Below are 21,351 nucleotides of genomic sequence, written 5' to 3' on the forward strand. Positions count from 1 at the left end.
ACCAACAGGTAGGCCTGATTAGGGCTTCTTATCTAAAGTATGTAATAAATCAGTCTGCCTCAACCTTTAAGTTCTTTACAGACCACAAACAGTATGTGAAAGTCATGCCAATTATGTGCTTTCTTTGTTTAGGGAGGTACATCTCAGCCTTTTACTTGTTATGTGCTTTCCCCCAACTTTCTATACATGTTTTGTATGTCGCCTTAGAATTTTGCCTTTGAAACTACAAATAAGCCTAATATCCCTCCCCTTTAGGATTAGTAGTCCTAACTGCCTCCGGGACTGATAGAATTGGGACGAGTAATAGCATGCAATAAGTAAACGAGACCATTCCGTGCTTTAATACCTAAACGGGGTGGGAAAGGGTAGATATGGACATGATGACCACACGATAATGTCTCGTGTAGCCCCTTACTGAGGAGTGATTATCGGATGTTGTGTGGGGTGATCCATATTATTAATAAACCTAGGACCCCCCCTTTTCCTTTGTTTCTTTGTTTCTTCTAAAAATTTCAAACTATTTCTTTTAAGAAAATCAGCTTCCGTTTAATTCTTTCCAATTTTGTTTGTAACCATTATGTGAAAATCCCCTCTTATTTGAAGTTTTATTTGCCTACATATTATTTTCACGTAAATTCACAACAATAGTCTGGCCGAGAACCACACTAGTGGATCCTGAGGGGTGCCTAACACCTTCCCCTTGCGATAATTTCAAGCCCTTACCCCAATCTCTAGTTACTCAAATCAAACATTCTTGGTGTCCTAATGCACCTTAATCATTAGGTAGAGACTCTTCAATTCAAACCCAAATTCCCAAAAAGGGAATGAGTTGTTCTCCCAAATGTGATAAACCCTATTTCGCGACAAAAAGGGGGCACGACACTGGACAGTGTTTAAAAAAAATGGGTTTGGCTCATTTCATCTCAAATCTTCCATGGGAGCCGACCTTGGGGCGATTTTTGAAGGATATTCTTCGTCACCCATCACTAGGTAAGTGATTCCTTCATATTGTGAGTTAAATATATGGCTTATATATGGATTTAAATATGAAAATTTGAAAAAATTTGGGATTTTGAAGAAAAACCTAAAAATTAGTATTTTTAGATTTTGACTACGAAATTGGACATGGAATTTGGAAAAGTTATATATTTGAGTTCGTGGCACTATGGGTAAAGTTTGTCTTCGAAATTTTTCGAAATTCGGGCACGTAAGCCCGAGGGTTGATTTTATTAACTTTTTGAGCGGAGTTGAGAATTGTTATGAATTGATTTATTATGAGTATTTGAGTGTATTTTCATTGGTTTGCATATTATTTGACTAGTTTTGGAGCAACAAGCATTGGTTTGAGGTGTTAGAGTAGCGTTGGAGCCGGTTATAGAACTTCGGAGCGAGGTAAGTCTTCTGACTAACTCTGTGAGGAGGAAAACTATTCCTAGGTGACATAATTGTTATATGTTACTAGTTGTGGGTGCTACTTACGCATGAGGTGACGAGAGTCCATACGTAGCTAAAGCATGTTATGTCCGGGTAGACTTAGGATTTCATCATGCAATATTTGAATTACTTGAACTCATTCTGCTGGCTTAATTAATTAAAGTTATAACTGAAATTGGTTCAGAAATAAATATATGTATAAAAGACCGAGCCTTATCTTTGAGTTGTGGGGGAGTTATTTGAGAAATGGTAAAGATTATAATTATATCGTGCTCATGTATTGTATTGTAAATACATGTCTCGTAATTCGGTAACTTCCTTCCTTTTCTTGTGGAGCAGGCCGAACGCCTCGGCAGTATATAGATGCATCTATGGATCGTGTCGCACGTCCCTCGGCAGTGTACATATTATTCTGGATCGGGCCAAGCAACCTCGGCAGAATCGTGCGTTATATCGCTAGTAGTCCAAATATTCATGAGCTAATCTTCCCACTGATGCCTGACGCTTTATGGTACTTCTTATTTATTTGGTATTGACACTGGGCATTTTCTGAGATATTAAGGTAGAATGAAAGATCGAGAAATTTATGCTTTAAAAGAAATAATTGGAAGATTATAAAATTTACAGATTTACCCTACTATTGCTGTGCACTTCGTATCGGTTATGAATTATTATATTGTTTTATTGGACCACTAGTAAGTGTCGATGTCGACCCCTCGTCACTAATTCTCCTATGTTAGGTTAGATACTTACTGGGTACGCATTGATTTACGTACTCATGCTGCACTTCTGCATTAAATGTGCAGGATCTGACAGATCCTTTGGTGATCATCTTGGCGCGTAGGTGCATCTGTTGAGGAGACTTAATGTGAGCTGCAACTCAAGCTACGCATCGCTATCCACCGAGTCCCCATTGTACATTTATTTTATCCTATCTTAGTTACATTCTGGACAAATATTGTATTATTATTGTACTCCTTAGAAAATTCTCATGCACTTGTGATACCGGGTTTTGGGGGTTCCTAGGGGTTGTTCGTTATTGTAATTGCGCATTTATTATCATTTTACCTTGGAAATTATATTTTATACCATTAAATTGATGAAGATGATGGGTTCGAAAGTAATAAAAGGAGTAAATAAATTAATAAATCAATGTTGGCTAGCCTGAGGGCGGCGTTAGGCATCACCACGACCTATAGTGGATTTTAGGTCATGAAAACAACCAAATAATATTTAATACCAAATGTTACTATAGGTATATAACAATCATTCATTTTCAAAGCCAAAAAACTATTAGAACAAACAAAGATGCTATAATAAGGTCTGACCGTAAAAGACCTACCGAGTTGTTGGAGTATTGATCCTATCTAGTTGATCATTATATCCTATTTAGTTAATATTATAGGTTGAAACTTTTCTAGGAAAAATAATTTTAGTATGTCTACACAAAAACTTACATTGACAAACACGGGCAGAAATACTAGGATTCTTATCCTATCTGAAAACTTCTTGGCTGCTCATTTCTTTACGAGCATATCATTTACTTGGTTCTATTCTCTGTAGTTATGGCTAATGACTAGATTCCTCATTCTCTCCATCAATAACCTACATTCACAAATTAAAGCATCATAAGTCGGGTGACCATTTTTTATCAGCTTGATTACTTCAGTACTATTGGACCAACAATCCTTGTTACTAGTAGTTATCAATTTGTTTCTAGCATTTATCTTTTTATATTAGATTGCATTTATCTTCTAGATTAAATGATATCATAGTTAGTTCTTCAGAGTTATCTATTTGGTTTAGATAGGATTCTTTAGTTATTTGGTTTACATGAAACTCTAGAAAGGTGGTTGTTGTAACTTATATTTAAACTCATTTATGCATTCAATAAGAGATACAGTTTTCCACCATCTATTCAAGTGTTCATATGGTATCTGAGCCTATACAACTCTAACGAGCACGATCCTATTTTCTTTTCCAAGCACCAAATCCTTCAATGACGAAAGATGAAAACACTTCTAGAGTTATCAATGCTGACAACACTACTGGTATCAACACCATAGTTCAATTCAACCCCGCTTCCCAACTGCCAATCAAACTTAGTGGCAGTCACAATTTTTCCACTTGGAAAGCTCAGTTCTCCATTCTTATGCATGTACATTACCTCTATGGTCACCTTGATGGATCTACCCCGACTCCCAACTCGAGAACCACTTTTGGCACCAACACGACTCCAACCCTGCTTATACACTTTGGTTCCGTCAGGATCAACTCATTCAAAATGCCCTTATGGCATCTGTTGATCCTACCATTGCCTCCACAGTTGTTGCTGCCAACAAATCAAAACAGGCTTGAGACTCTTTGTATACTGCTTATGCAAATAAGTTCCAAACTCGGATCTTTAGCCTTCGTGATCAACTTGCCCGAATCAACAAAGACTCCCTCCCTATTACTGAATACCTTCAATGTATTCAGTCATTTTCGGATGAACTAGTCACTGCTGGTGCCCCTGTTACTAACTCCAAACTCATTGTCAAAATCCTTAGTGGACTTGGCCCTGAGTTTCGCGAGATCTCGGTTGCTATACTTACACATGACACCATAGTAACATATGAAGAACTGTATGAGAAGTTTCTTGACCATGAGCTCTTTCTCCGTCATGAGGAGGCTAAGGAAATGTAGAGCCCAATCACTCTGCGGTGGCCACTCACAACAAACCAACCAATAATTCCAACAACCGCAACAATCGTAGTCAGAACAATAATGGTACACCTACTCAGAATCCTCATCAATGGCACCAGAATGCATGCCCCAATCCGCCAGCTCAGTGGCCAGCCCTGACTAACAATAATTTCACTAATGTTATCTGGTGTTAGTTGTGCAACAAAATTGACCACATTGCAAGTGTCTGCAGTTCTAAATCTCACAATCACTTTGAGGCTAAAGCTAATTATGTTTGCGGTTTCACCTCTACTTCCGACCCATGGATTATGGATTCTGGAGTTACTCATCATCTCACAACAGAGCCACACAATTTACAGGAATATCATGGCAATGAGAATGTCTTTATGGGTGATGGTAACAAAATTTCCATAACTCATACTGGTTCAACTCAGTTAAAGCATCAAATAATATTTTTTATCTAACTCACACTTTATGTGCTCTTGACATCAAACGTAAACTTATCGTTTTCTCCAAATTCTGCCAAGATAATCTAGCATATATCAAATTTTTTCCTTTTGATTTTCTTGTGAAGGACCTGAAAACGCGAGTACCACTGGTGCGAGGCCGGAATAAACATGGATTGTATGAGTGGCCCAAGTCATATCCACCACCACCTCCGCAAGCTCACATCACCTCTACCACGGCTTCTTTGATCACATGGCATCGAAGACTAGGTCATCCGCATTTCAGAATTCTTAAGCATATCTTGAATAAAGTTTCGCTTCCATTCTCTGAGAGAGACAAGTCTCTTATTTGTAATTCTTGCTAATCTAATAAAGCCCATCGACAACCATTTAGTCAGTTGAGTTTGACAAGTTCCAAACCTCTAATAGAAAAGCACTTTGATACCAAAATTTTATCACTTTATACTGATGGTGGAGGGGAGTATAAAAGTCTTGACTCTTATGTCGCCCTTTATGGTATCGAGCATCTTTCTACACCACCTTATACCCCTCAAAGGGTAGCTCTTGCAGAGAGATACCATCGCCATATTATTGAAAGTGCAATAGTGCTACTTTATGAGGCATCTTTTCCATCAATTTTTTGGTCATTCGCGTGTCAACATGCTGTTTATTTAATCAATCGTCTTCCTACCTCACTCTTAAATAACCATTCCCCAAAAATTATTTGGTGAAATACCCAATTATGATGCTCTTAAAACTTTTGGTTATTTATGTTATCCTTGGTTCAAACCTTATTCTAAAAATTAACTTGAACTCAGGTGTCCTCCATGTGCTTAACTCGGTTTCTCTGTAACCCATCATTGCCACCAATGTTTTGATCCCATGTCATCAAAAATTTATTTATCTCGTGATGTGCATTTTTTTGAGAATATTTTTCCCTTCAAAAATTTATTTTCAAATATTGCACTTAAATTACATAAAGTGGAATGGGATAAAGTCACAAATAAAGTAAACCCAATGCCCACCTCTCACTTTCCCTTATTTTCAGAATTACCCCAACCCATTATAAACCCCACATAAAATAAAATCAATGAAATTGAACCCATTCCTAATACGGCAGAATCCATCTCCCAACATCTTTCATCTCCTAATGAAACTACAGCTACAAATCAATCACCCCCCCCCCCGAGATTCCCGGCGTATTACCAGTGGTACAAGCAGATTTGGGATCTTCACACACTCCTGTATCAGGTATGTCTCTTTCTCTTCCTACTCTATCTCCTCTTTATAATTCCCGCTATTCTAGTCCATCCACATCGCATTCATCCATCCCAACCTCTTCGCCACCACTGTTTGTGTATCAACTACGCACCCCGAACCTCAAATCAACTAATTTGATGGCCCCCCACCTTCCACCACTGTTCCTCCCATTGAGCACCAACCAGAACCACCCATTCCGCAGAATCCTTCTTCTCCCAGTTGCATAGTTACTCGCTCATAGAATAACATTCAAAAACCAAAAAAGATTTTTGACTACGTTGTTCACTTGGAACCTACACTCGTACCCTACGCTTTCAAATAAGCCCAAAAACATCCGGAGTGGAGAGCAGCAATGAAAAATGAATTTGATGCTTTACTGAATAACCACACTTGGAAACTTGTTCCAAATGATTCCTCTAAGAATGTTGTTTCATGTAAGTGGCTTTTCAGGATTAAAAGGAAAGCGGATAGTTCCGTTAACCTCTACAAAGCGAGACTGGTTCCGAAGGGATTTACTCAGAAGTCGAGTGTTGACTTTCATTTTACTTTCAGTCCAGTGGTCAAACCTACTACTATGCAAATCATACTTGTTGTTGCCCTTCGTTTTCACTGGCCCCTTCGTCAGCTCGATGCTAATAATGCATTTCTTCAAGGTGATCTTAAAGAAGAGGTCTACATGACGCAACCTCTGGGTTTTGCTTGTGGTAATAATCCAACTCATATTTGTAAGTTGCGCAAGGCAATTTATGGCTTAAAGCAAGCACCTCGGGCTTGGTATAATGCACTCAAAGGCCATCTCTCCTACATGGGATTTGTCAAGATTGAATCTGACAACCTTCTATTCACTCGGCATAGCAACGCCGATTTCATGTTTATTTTGGTATATGCTGATGATATTATAGTTACTGGTAGCAACTCTATCACTGTGAATGAGGTCATAACTTCCCTTGCCTCTCATTTTTCAATTAAAGATTTGGGAAATCTTAATTATTTTCTTGGTGTTGAGGTGATTCGGAGTTCTGATGATATTATTCTCTCTCAAGCTAATTATTTCAATGAGATTCTGAATGATGAGTTGACGGCTGATTGTAAGAGCGCTAACATACCAATGAGTGCCTCTGCGTTGCTAAAACTCAATGATGGGGCTCCGCTAATAGATGCGACTCGCTATCATCGAGTCCTAGGAAGACTTCAATATTTATCTTTTACAAGGCCGGATATTTCCTATGCTATCAATAAATTGTCCCGTTTATGCAATCACCATCTGAGCTTCATTGGAAATCTGTGAAACGTGTTCTTAGGTACCTTCGTGGTACTATTCAGTTTGGCCTGCGTGTGTCCCCGAATGTTGATTTCAATTTGCACATGTATTCTGTTGCCGATTGGGCTGGAGATCTCACTGACAGATCCTCCACGTCTAGCTATATTTTGTTCCTTAACCGAAACCCCATCAGTTGGCCTTCAAAAAAGCAAAAAACTGTCGCTCGCTTATCAACTGAAGCCGAATATAGAGTTGTCGCCAATGTTCTTGCCGAACTATTATGGGTGAGAAACTTATTGCTTGAGATGCGGCTTCCTATCAGAGATACCCCTACAATCCACTATGACAACATTGGTGTCACTTATCTAAGCGAGAATCCGGGCCTTCATAGTCGCATGAAGCATGTCGAGGTGGACTTTCATTTTGTGCGCAACCATGTTGAACGCAAGGAGGTTCGAGTTGTTCATGTGCATTCAGCTGACCAACTAGCTGATACGCTTACTAAAGCACTTGCCAAACTAGCCTTTGATCGCAATCTGTTCAAGTTAGGCTTAGTGACACATAGTCTAACTTGAGGGTGGCGTATTGGACCAATAGTCCTTGTTACTACTAGTTATCAGTTTGTTCCTAGCATTTATCTCTTTAGATTAGATTGCATTTATCTTCTAGATTTGATGATATCATAGTTAGTTCTTTAGAGTTATCTATTTGGTTTAGATAGGATTCTTTAGTTATTTGGTTTACATGAAACTCTAGAAAGATGGTTGCTGTAACTTGTATTTAAACTCATTTATGCATTCAATAAGAGATACAGTCTTCCATCATCTATTCAAGTGTTCATAAGTACTGTTAGATGCAATTCTGTCAGGTGCAACTCGATCGAAATCATCTTTTAAGTACAAAAAATATTAAAGAAATAGAAGAGAATACAAAGAAGTAAAAGGTAAGTTTTTTTTTTCCACATAGGAAACTCCACGATAAGATATTGCGTAATTTTTGTGTTCTTTGTCCTTGTTGTTTATCGTACAAGATCAATTTTCCTTCTTTATTTTCCTTTGCATATGAAACTATCTGCTTGGTTGTTAAATTATATTTCATTAGATTGTTTCATAACTATAACCGTTTCACGTGTTGATTTTATAATATTTATTTATTTATTTAGGACATTACAATTAATTAAAATTATATTTATTGAATATGTATTTATTTGAACCATGTTGGAACTTTTGTATATAAATATATTTATTATTTGATGCCCCACACACGTACAACGTACATGCATTAAAACTGGAAGTTTAATAATTTTGTACTAGCTATTGATACAGTATGAATTGCACAAGTGTTCAATAGAAATTTAAAAGTCATTTATATTTTATACTTATTTTTATATTCTCTAAAGTATAGTGTTATCACATATGATCACTTATTTTAAATATCAGAATATAACAATACTTTAAGTATAGCAAGAGTTCGCGATAATTCTTTATAACCTTACGCTGAGCAGCAGCAGTATGTTCCTCAATGTATTAAATACAATACTTTTTTGGTAATTAAACTTTATTTCCACGTAAATATATACACGTATATCCCCTAAGTTTGGACATTCATCCCCAAACTTAGTAACATCTCTTCCTCAATGCCTACTCTAAGGATCATAGTTGAGCTTTTGCAGACTATTCCTCAATCTACTATGCCGATGACCTATACAATGAATGTCTCTAACTATTTGTCTAGTTATATCTTCACTGCTTCTCTTAATCATCTGAAAGATCCTTCTGTTTCTTTCCAGCCATATGTGATACACTGCTCTAGCTAGTCATACACAACCTGTACAACATGGTTTTGGCTCCATTGCCTTTCACCTGTTCTATTGCCCATTTGATCTCCTCATCCCATCCTTTTGGTTCACGTCTGATTTTCATTCATTTTAGTAGTCTTCTCCAAACATCTTCTGAGAGAGAGAAAGTAAAGAAGATATGGTTGTGACTTTCCATCTCATGCTCACACACTGGATATTCTGGACTTACTTGCATTCCCCATTTTATCAGTCTATCTTTTGTATATAAACTCCCCTGCACTGCTAGATACATAATAAATTTCCATTTTGGACAGCTTCTGTTATTGCACAACAATCGACTCCAGTTCACCTTCAGAAATTCCCCTCTTAGTTGCTTATACATTCCTCTAATGGAAAATGAATCATTTTGCATTACCCTTCCTGTGTCCAAACCTGCTTCAGTCAAGTATTTCCCAACTTGTAGTATCTTCCTTACAATCCAAGAAGCTTGCTTTGCATCAACTTCCCATGGTTCCCTTCCTTTTATATAGTATGCATGCACCCATTTAATCCATAGTTTATCTTTTTTCTTTCCCAAGTTCTACATATGCTTCAGCAGAGCTACCCTATTCCATGTATTAAGGTCTGTGGCATTCAGTCCTCCCTTAGTTTTAGGCCTGTACAGCTTATTCCATGCCGCTAAAGTCTTCTTGCTCGAACTACTATCACCAATCCATAGGAATTTCGTACAAATTACTTCAACTTGTTGAATGATTTTCTTTGGCAAAGGGAAAATCTATGACCAGAAAGACTGTATAGCAATAAGTACATTTTTGATCAATTGTAGTCTTCCTGCTTAGCTCAGAAATTTCACTGTCCACTGTTTTATTCTCCCCAGCATTTTGTCTAGCAATGGATGGCATTGGTTTACTGATAGCTTTTTTGTACTTAATGGGACACCTAAATATCGAAAAGGAAGTTCACCTATGCTGAACCCTGTTTTTTGAGTAATCTCCTGTTGTACTGCACTTGAAACACCTCCAAAATATATGTTGCTCTTGTTCAGATTTGCCACTAAGCCTGAAGCTTGTGAAAAACTATTAAAACACTCATATAGTAGTTGCACAGACACCCTATCTCCTCGGCAGAAAAGTAGCAGGTCATCAGCAAAACTGAGTTAGATAATACCCAGTCTTTCACATCTTGGGTGGTAGTTGAAGTTAGGTTGATCCTTTAAGTTCTTCAAACTTCTGGTCAAATATTCCATTGCTCAGACAATTAGCAATGGAGACATAGGATCTCCCTGTATCACTCCCCTTCTTGCATCAAATGGAATAGTAGGACTGCCATTGATATTGATAGAGTAGGACACTGTTTTAATGTACTCCATAATCCAACCTACAAACGTTTTAGGAAAATACAGCCCTTCTAGTACCTGCTCCAAATACACCCATTCAAGTGAGTCATATGCCTTTTGCATGTCTATCTTGATCATGAATCTAGGTGAGACTCCTTTCCTACCATAACCCTTTATCAGTTCATGGTTGAGCAGTATATTGTCCATCAATCCTCTACCAGGTACAAAATCTTCCTGGCTTTCATCCACCAGTGTGTTCATGACCATCCTTAGCCTAGTTGTCAGCATCTTGGATATGATTTTGTATAGGGTAGTACACCAAGCGATTGGTCTGTATTCTTTTATTGAAGTTGGGTTCTTCACTTTGGGGATAAGTGTAACAGCTGTGCAATTTATTGGTTTGAACATTTTCCCAGTCCTGAAGAACTACAGAACTGCCTTTGCTATCTCATCTCCATTCATATTCCATGTTCTTTTGAAAAATCAAGCATTAAAACCATCTTCCCCAGGTGCCTTCATATCATCAATACTCTTGAGAGCTTCAAGTACATCCTCTTTTGTAAAAGGAGCTATGAGTTCCAGTTGTTGCTTCCTACTTAACATTGGTCCATTCCTTATCCTCCTAGGATATATGGCAGGTATGCTTCCACAAGTAGATCCCAATAGGTTCTTGTAAAAATCAATCACTTAAGTTTCAATCTCTTTATAGTCTGTTAAGGTGTTACCCTTACTATCAATGAGCTTTGTGATTTGATTCTGAGCCTTCCTTCCTTTCATACTTGTAAAGAAATAAGCATTTTTGGTGTCCCCCAGTTGTAGTCATTGTATTCTTGACTTCTGTTTGTAGATCGATTGACTCCTCAATTTTATCCCACTTCTCCAGCTGATGTATCATCTCTTTCTCTTCTTCAAATAGCCTTGCTGATGTATTATGATCTTTCATTCTTCCTTGTACTTCTTGCAGTCCCGCTCTTATACTGTTTATTTTCTGCTTCACATTCATGAACTCTTTGCTATTTAGCTGCTTCAGAGCTGCTTTAACACACTTCAAATTCTGCCATATATCTTCCATTGTCCCTTCTTTCCATTTCTAGTTAGTTTCCACAATTTGCCCAAATTCAGGATGATCAGCCATACAGTTATAGAACTTGAAAGGCCTTCTCTTATTATCACATTTCACATTTATTTCAATGCCCAATGGGGAATGGTCGGAGAAAAGAGGATTCATGACATGTACTTTTCCAGGAGGCATGTTGAGCATCCATTTATCATTAATCAATGCTTTATCAATTCTACTGAACACATGGGTATTAGTCCATGTATATGATCTTCTTATTATAGGTAATTCAGCCAAATTGCATTCCTCAACTACTTCTCTGAAGTCCGTTGTTTCACTATCCTGCACATCCCTGCCTTGCATTCTGTCTTCAGCTCCTAGGATTGAATTGAAGTCTCTCATTGGTAACCATGGCTCCCTGACTTGTTTCTCTATGGTCCTTATCATGTCCCATAATGCTTTCCTAACATTTATATTATGCAGTCCATATATTGCAGAAAATTGGAACTCAATCTTGCTTGTAATGCTCTTTACAATCCTATGTATCAGTTGTGCATAACTTCCTATCACTATGAACTGCCGTACATTTGGATTCCAAATCACCCAAATTCTCCCTTTACATGTATTGGATACATTGTGGCACCATTTCCATCTAGGTAGTGTATTTGTAATTATCTTATCAGCCATTGTTTCACTAACTCTATATTCATATATTGCTATAATATCTACTTTATTTGTCTTCACAAACTCCTGTAACTCCTTGTGCTTAAACACTTTATTAAACCCTCTGACATTCCATGTTACTAACATTGAGCAATTGTATTATTTTTATGTACCACCACTACCCCCCCATTACTTGTACTGCATTCTTCATTCCTCTTCATAGTTTGATCCTGGCTTGTCTCTCTTAAACTGTTAAAACCATTCAGTACTTGTATTTGACACTCAGTTATAGCTACTTTTTGTCCTTTAGTTGCTGACTTGCTTTTAACTTGTTTCCATTGTTCATCAGTTGCTCCTACTTTGTCACTTTCTTTTTCTTGCTCATTTACTCTTGCTTTCACTTCCTGCTGGTGTTGGCTTTGGGTTCCTGATCCTGTGTTAATTGGCTTCCATTCTGTCCTTTGCTTTACTGATGCTCTTTGCTGTTGTTGACCTGTCTTCTTGTCTAGTGCTACTTTGTTTTGCTGCTATTGACAGTTATGTCCAATTCTCATACATTTTGCACAATAGCTGGGCTTCCAATCATACCACACTTCTTGCACCATGACTCTCCCTTTAGGATCCTTCACTTTAATACTCTTTGGTAGCTCCTTAGTGACATCTACTTCCACTAAAATTCTTGCATAGGAAATTCTTTTAATGTTTGAAGTACAAGCATCAGCATATATGGGCTGGCCTAGACCACTCTCAATTTTGCTCAATGCACTTGCACTCCAACAGCTTAAAGGTAGATTTGGTAACTTAACCCATATTGGTATAGTCTTTAAGTCTTATTCATCAAAATTAAAATTAGCAGTCCATTGCTTAACTACTACAGGTCTGTTGTTAAGCATTTGAGGCCTAGAGTACATCACCACCTTCCTTTCCTCTAGACTTGAAAAATTTACCACAAAATACCCTTCATTATGGTAATATACCTTAGGTTTAATAGAGAAGCTCCCTTGTCCAGCTATAAACCTTTCCATAGCCCCAATCGTTGGTGTTCCACCAATAACATACATAATAATCGCATATTTCCATTTATCTACTTCACTATCAATATCCTCTTGGCTCAATTCAACAATTATTTCATCCTCAGATATTGTAGGTGGTACATAGCTCATATCCATACCTTTTTTGGCCAATTTGTTCTCCTCAAATAGAATTGACCAATTCCTTCCTGTTTTTTGTTCCGTTTCTAGCTGTAATTTCCTTTGAGCTCCTACGTTCTGGATTCCTGTTCCTTTGGTGCTTCCATCTTGTATCTGTACTACTTCCTGCTCTTTGACTTGTAACTGCTCTTGGACCCTTCCTTTTGAGCTTAGATCCTGTTGAGTATTGACCGGAGTTGTCCATTTCACCTCCTGTACTTTGCTTCCTCCCCTTTGACTTGGTAGAGCTGACCATATAGCTAGATCTGTTGTTGCATGTGCTTTTCCTTTGTTGATTGATGTTTCCTCCACTGATTTCCTCTCTTCATTAGTGCTATTTTCCTGTATTCCATCTTTGAGCAATGGAACAGTAACATTATCCCTTGTCACGGTAGCTTTTGGTGTAACAATTCTAACAATTCCTGAGTTTCTTCCTTCTATGGAGTCATTTCCTTCATCCTCTGTATGTTTCGAAGCTTTGGATGGTTGTCCTCGTGCTCTCCCCATTCTGGTGAGTGCACTTTAGCAAAGCATGCTAAAATGCGCCGAGAGAGAAAGGGAAGAGACAGAAAAAAAAGTTACTTTATCATTAAAGACAATCAATGTTATTTGAGCAATGGAACAGTAACTTTACCCCTCACTGTAGCTTAGTTTACTTTATCATTAAAGACGATCAGTGTTATTTGAGCGGAAAACAAGCACTGCAAAAAGTCAAATACAATGTTTAATTGTAAAGGGGCTCAGGTTATTATCTGGTTACAGTACTGTTTATACTTTAAACCATGTACATAGCCATTGCATAATGTGTCTGTTTCAAGTTTCTTTGGTGTGTATATGTGCAGTTCTCCATTAGACTTTCCCAGTATAGAACCGACAGAGTTTGGTGGCAATTCTTAATCATCAATTGGGATTTAGTTGATTAAATTTATTTTAATTGAAACTACTGGTTATGAACTTTGAAATCTCGAGAAAGAAAAAGAGATTTAATTACTACTTAATAAACTCAGGAATAAGTACTATTTATGACGTTAAAATTTGGGATGTGTCCTCATTTGACTAAAGTGACCAATGGGAACTTGAATATGTTTAGTTTCCTCACCAACCAAATATGTATGCCTTGTGTCCTTTTTTTCCTTTTTTTCTGGTGTATCACGACCCAAAATCAAACCGTCGTGATGTAACGATCCGGATTTTCCACCCTCGGGAGTCGTGATGGCGCCTACTAATATGAGCTAGGCAAGCCGATTGTTTGAACAAATTACCTTTTTACAAATTTTATATCTTTAACAATATTAAAAAAATAATGTGTAGATAGCGGAAATTACAATAAGCGGAAGAAAATGCAGGAAACTATCCGGAATATGTAACTAATACATATTGGGGAGTTATTTGCGAGGAAGGGCAGGCCTGGGCTGTTTCGCATTTACGACTCAGCCTTCGCATTTGCAACCCAAAAACATCATACAGACTCGCTCGTGCATTCAAATCACTAAAATAACATCAACAACTATGAATTTAGCATCAAAATCATGAAATTTCTTAAGAACTTCATTTTTTTTAATTTTCTCAAAAACGATCCGATTCACGTCATTTCAAATCCGTTTCTTACCAAATTTCACAGACTTATTTTAAATCACATATAAGACCTGTACCGGGCGCCGGAACCAAAATACGGGCCCGATACCATCAAATTTTAAACACATTTCATTTCCAAAACTCATAAATAATTCCAGAAAATAATTTTCTTTAAAAATTCATTTCTCGGGCTTGGGACCTCGGAATTCGATTCCGGGCATACGCCCAAGTCCCATATTTTCCTACGGACCCTCCGGGACCGTCAAATCACGGGTCGGGTCTGTTTACCCAAAATGTTGACCGAAGTCAACTTAAACTCATTTTAAAGGCAAAATTCATCATTTTTCACAGATTTTCACAAAATGGCTTTCCGGCCACGCGGTCGGATTGCGCATGCAAATCGAGGTGATGTCGAAAGAGGTTTTTTTTAGGCCTCGGAATGCAGAATTTACTTTTAAAACAAGTGATGACCTTTTGGGTCATCACGTCCTCCACCTCTAAAACAACCATTCGTCCTCGAACGGATAGAAGAAGGAAGTACCTGAGTCGGGGAAAAGATGGGGATAATGGCTTCGCATATCGGACTCGGACTCCCAGGTTGATGCCTTAGCGGGCTGACCTCTCCACTGAACACTAATAGAAGGAAAACTCTTCGATCTCAACTGACGAACCTGCGGTCTAGAATAGCTACCAGCTCCTCCTCATTAGACAAGTCCTTGTCCAACTAGACAGTGCTGAAATCTAACACGTAGGATGGATCGCCGTGATATTTCCGAAGCATGGACACGTGAAACACTGGATATGCGACTGATAAGCTCGGTAGCAACACAAGTCTGTAAGCCACCTCTCTCACTCGATCAAGAATCTCAAACGGGCCAACGAACCTAGGGCTAAGCTTTCCCTTCTTCCCAAATCTCATCACGCCCTTCATAGGCGACACTCGAAGTAATACTCGCTCACCGACCATGAATGCCAAATCATGAACCTTGTGGTCGGCATAACTCTTTTGCCTGGACTGAGCTGTACGAAGCCTATCCTGAATAATCCTGACCTTGCCCAAGGTATCCTGAACCAGATTCGTACCCAACAACCGAGCATCTCCCGGCTCAAACCATCCAACTAGCGACCGACACCGCCTACCATACAAAGCCTCATAAGGAGCCATCTGGATACTCGACTGGTAGCTGTTGTTGTAGGCAAACTTTGCTAAAGGCAAAAATTAATCCCACGAGCCTCCAAAGTCAATGACAGAAGCTCGGAGCATATCCTCCAAAATCTGAATGGTCCGCTCGGACTGCTCGTCTGTCTGAGGATGAAATGATGTGCTCAGCTCAACTCGTGTGCCCAACTCTCGCTGGACCGCTCTCTAGAAATGTGAGGTAAAATGCGTACCTCGATCCGAAATGATAGACTCGGGCACACCATGAAGACAAACAATTTCCCGGATAAATATCTCAGCTAACCTCTCGGAAGAGTAGGAGACTGCCACATGAATGAAATGTGCTGACTTGGTCAGCCTAGCAACAATAACCCACACTGCATCGAACTTCCTCTGAGTCCGTGGGAGTCCAACAATGAAGTCCATAGTGATACGCTCCCACTTCCACTCAGGAATCTTAATATTCTGGAACAAACCACCAGGTCTCTGATGCTCATACTTAACCTGCTGACAATTCAAGCACCGAGCCACATATGCAACGATGTCTTTCTTCATTCTTCTCCACCAACAATGTTGTCGCAAATTCTAATACATCTTCGCGGTGCCTGAATGAATAGAGTATCGGGAACTATGGGCCTCCTTTAAAATCAACTCTCGAAGCCCATCCACATTAGGCACACAAATTCGACCCTGCAATCTCAAAACTTCATCATCTCCTAAGGTGACCTACTTGGCACCTCCGTGCTGCACCGTGTCTCTAAGGACACACAAATGAGGATCATCATACTGTCGATCTCGGATACGCTCCAATAAAGAAGAGCGAGCAACTGTGCAAGCGAACACACGACTGGGCTCAGAAATATCCAACCTCACAAACTGATTGGCCAAATCCTGAACATCCAAAACAAGCAGTCTCTTACCGACCGGAATATAAGCAAGACTACACATACTGGCTGACTTCCTACTCAAAGCATCGGCCACCACATTGTCCTTTCTCGGATGATATAAGATGGTGATATCATAGTCCTTTAATAGCTCTAACCACCTTCTCTGCCTCAAATTTAGCTCCTTCTACTTGAACAAATACTGCAGACCCTTGTGATCCGTGAACACCTCACATGCCATGCCATACAGATAATGCCTCCAAATATTCAACGCGTGAACAATGACTGCTAACTCCAAATCATGAACCAGATAGTTCTTCTCATGAATCTTCAACTGCCGTGAAGCATAGGCAATGACCTTGCCATCCTGCATCAACACCGCTCCAAGTCCAGTACGAGATGCATCACAATAAACTGTATAAGGCCCTGAACCTGTAGGCATAACCAACACAGGTGCCATAGTCAGAGCTGTCTTGAGCTTCTAAAAGCTCGCCTCACACTCATCTAACCATCTGAACTGGGCACCCTTCTGGGTTAACCTGTCATTGGGGCTGCGATAAATGAAAACCCCTCCACAAACTGACGACAGTAGCCTGCCAATCCCAAGAAACTCCGGATCTCTGTAGCTGATGCTGGTCTGGGCCAGTTCTTGACTGTCTCAATCTTCTTCAGATCAAACTGAATACTCCCTGCTGATATAACATGACCCAGGAATGCAACTGAGCTCAGCCATAACTCACACTTCGAAAACTTAGCATACAACTGACTATCCCTCAAAGTCTGAAGAACCACTCTAAGATGCTGCTTGTGCTCCTCCCGGCTACGGGAATAGATCAAAATATCATCAATGAATACTATCACGAACGAATCCAAGTAAGGCCTGAACATTCAGTTCATCAAATTCATAAAAATTGCTGGGGCATTTGTCAACCCGAATGACATCACCAAGAACTCATAATGCCCGTACCGAGTGCGGAAAGGTGTCTTAGGGACATCGGATGCCCTAATCCTCAACTGATGGTAGCTAGATCTCAAGTCAATCTTCGAGAATACCTTAGCACCCTGAAGCTGATCAAATAAATCATCAATCCTTATCAATGGATACTTATTCTTGATTGTAACCATGTTCAACTGTTGGTAATCAATACACATTCTCATCAATGCAAAAGTTAATATCCCTATCGGGTGGCATACCCGACAGGTCTGAAGGGAATACCTCAGGAAACTCATGAACAATGGCCACAAAATGAATAGAAAGAACCTTAGCACTAGAATCACGAACATAGGCCAAATAAGCAAAACACCCCTTCTCGACCATACGTCGAGCCTTCATATATGAGATAACACTACGGGTAAAATGACTAGGAGTCTCTCTCCACTCTAAATGAGGTAAACCTGGCAAGGCTAAGGTCACATTCTTGGTATGACAGTCCAAAATAGCATGGTAAGGTGATAACCAGTCCATCCTCAGTATGATATCGAAATCAACCATGTCCATAAAAAGCAAATCTACACGAGTCTCAAGACCCCCAATCACAACTACACATGAATGATGGACTCGATCTACTACAATAAAATCACCCATCGGTGTAGACACATAAATAAGAGCACTCAAAGAATCACTAGGCATGACAAGATACGGTGCAAAATAAGAAGACACATAGGAGTACGTAGATCCCCGATCAAATAAAATTGAAGCATCTCTGCTATAAAACTTGAATAGTACCTGTGATAACTGCATCGGAAGCCTCAGCCTCGGGCCTGTTTGGAAGAGCAGAACATAGGGGCTGGGCCCCACCACCCTGGACTACATCTTTGGGATGACCTGCTGCGGGCTGGCCCTAATCTCTAACGGCCCGAGCTCCACCTCTAATACCTTTACCTTCACCTCTATCACTTCTACCCCCACCTACCCCCACCTCTAGCTGGCTGGGCGGGCTGTGGAACACTCGGTGCCTGAACCATGGCACGAGAACCCTAATGCTGAGAGCTATTCGGTGCTCGAGGGCAAAACCTAGCAATGTGACCCATATCACCACAAGTTACACGCCATCGGCTGTTGAGACTGAAAACCCTAATGACCTGAATGAACACCCCGAAAGCTCTGAAGCGGTAGTGCACTGATAGGAGCTGGTGGTGCACTGTAGGACTACTGATCAAAATACTGCAAATAGGAACCACGACCACCTGAAGCACCGTGAAAAACCTGAAGTGCTGACTAAAAAGGCCTAGGAGGATGGCCTCTACCATATGAATCTCTCCCTCCAGATGAGGTACCACTGAATCGGCCGGAATGACAAGGCCTCTTGTCAGACCCCTGACCACCTCTCTGCGATAGAACTATCTCAACTCTCTTGGCCACATTGGTTGCCTCCTGGAAAGAAATCTCACTCCTGGTCTCCTTGTCCATCTGAAGTCGAATCGACTGAATAAGTCCCTCAATGAACCTCCTCACCCCCTCTCTCTCGGTGGGAAGTATGAACCCTACTGGAGATGCTCAAACTGCCTCCGGTAGATCTCTCTCTGAGTGATAGGGAGAATCTTCTCCAGAAATAGCTGAGTAAACTGCTCCCAAGTCAAAGCTGGTGATTCGGCTGGTCTAGCCAAGCAATAATCTCTCCACCAAGTCTTGGCGGATCTAGACAAGCAAAAAGTAGAAAAATCAACCCCATTGGTCTCCACGATCCCCATGTTCCTGAGAACCTCATGACAGCTGTCTAGATAATCCTGGGCATCCTCAGAAAATACACCGCTGAAAGTAGTAGTGAAGAGCTTGGTGAACCTATCCAACCTCCACAAAGCATCGACAAACATAGCTGCTCCATCACCGGTCTAAGCTACCATACCTGGCTGAACTACTCCAACTGGCTGGACTGCTGGAGTTTGGAACTAGGGAGCTACCTACTCCGGAGTGCAAGTAGCAGGAGTCTGGGTGCCTCCTCCAACCTGAGAGATGGCTGGTGCTACAGGAAGCAAGTCGGCCCGGGTGACACTCTCCATAAGGCCCACTAGATGGACCAGAGCATCCTGGAGTACGGGGGTAGCAATAAACCTCTCTAGGACCTGAGCTGGGCCCACCAAAACTATCGGGGGCGAAACCTCATCATTGAAGTCAACCTGAGGCTCCGCCGCTGGTGCTACTGCTCTGGGCTAAGCTCTGCCCCTACCTCGGCCTCTAGCACGGCCTCTCCCTCTGCCCCTCGTGGGAGCTACTGCTGAGGGCTCGAGCTGCTGGTCAGTAGATGAGGAAGTGCATGTTCTCTCCATCTGCAAAAGAATAAAGTAGAAATTTAATTAGCATTGAGAAACCAAACCGCACGACAGGAAAGAATAAATGTGAAGTTTTTCCTAGCTTTGTAGCCTTTGCAAATAAATATAGACGTCTGCATACTGATCCCTCAGACTCTACTAAGCTTGTATGTGAATTGTAAGACCCATGTAACCTAGAGCTTTGATACCAACTTGTCACGACCCGAATTTCCCACCCTCAGGAGTCGTGATGGCGACTACTAATGTGAGCTAGGAAAGCCGACTATTTGAAAAAATTACCTTTTTACAAATTTTATATTCTTAACAATTATAAAGCAATAACGTGTAGACATTGGAAATTACAATAAGCGGAAGAAAATGCAGTAAACTATCTGGAATATGTAACTAATACAACTGTTTGAGCCTCGACCACCCAAAACTGGTGTCACAGTTTCACACACGATCTAAGCATACTATATACAAAGTCTGAAAGATAAAAGATACAATGTTTCTGAACTAAGTAAATGAAACAGGAATAAAGGGATAGAGGGAGACGCCAGGGCCTGCGGACACCTGCATGACTACCTTGGATCTCCACGTGGACTGAAGGCAGCCACCCAATCTACGGTCCAAAAGCTGCTACTCCGGAATCTGCACACAGTGTAGAGTGTAGTATCAGCACAACCGACCCCATGTGCTGGTAAGTGCCTAGCCTAATCTCGGCGAAGTAGTGACGAGGCTAGGACCAGACTACCAAATAAACCTGTGTCATTTAACTCTATACAACGGAAAAGAAGAACAATAATATACAGTCAAGTATGGGAGGGGTAACATGCGGCGGGGGAACTATCAATTAGAATAGAAGGACAACATGTAACTGAAAGAAACAACATATCTCATATATCAACAAAGAATCAGAAATCAATAAGTGCACGGCATCACCCTTCGTGCTTTTACTCTCGTCCTCACCAAACCAATCAAATAATGAAAATGTGCACGGCACCACCCTTCGTGCTTTTACTCTCGTCCTCACCATATAATCAATATAATCGGCACGGAATGGTACATCGTACGGCATGACATCACCCTTCGTGCTTTACACTCCTTCCTCATAATTCATACACGGTATCACCCTTCGTTCTTTAACACTCTCTCACTAAAACAATACACGGCATCACCCTTCGTGCTTTACAATCTTCCTCACCCAAACAACAATCACAAATAATAGGGCAAGGGAATAAATGAAATTACAATAAGAATCCCGACAAGGGAACAATAGTTCAACAATCAAGTCTCGGCAAGGGAACAACATCAATAGAAACATCAACATCCCAGCAAGAGAGATAATATCAAA

The 21,351-nt window shown here is 40.2% G+C and overlaps 1 protein-coding gene across 1 annotated transcript; it reads right to left on the bottom strand.

Annotated features, from left to right (window-relative positions):
* Positions 1 to 9,464: 9,464 nt before the first annotated feature.
* LOC104221022 (uncharacterized) lies at positions 9,465 to 10,130 on the bottom strand. The gene is made up of 3 exons (XM_009771991.1): positions 10,052 to 10,130; positions 9,795 to 9,943; positions 9,465 to 9,659 (listed from the first exon to the last, which is right to left on the bottom strand). Exons 1-3 carry the CDS (start codon positions 10,128 to 10,130, stop codon positions 9,465 to 9,467), a joined length of 423 nt encoding a protein of 140 aa, XP_009770293.1.
* Positions 10,131 to 21,351: the final 11,221 nt, after the last annotated feature.

Source organism: Nicotiana sylvestris, chromosome 10, assembly GCF_000393655.2.
Source record: "Nicotiana sylvestris chromosome 10, ASM39365v2, whole genome shotgun sequence".
Lineage (NCBI taxonomy): Eukaryota > Viridiplantae > Streptophyta > Magnoliopsida > Solanales > Solanaceae > Nicotiana > Nicotiana sylvestris.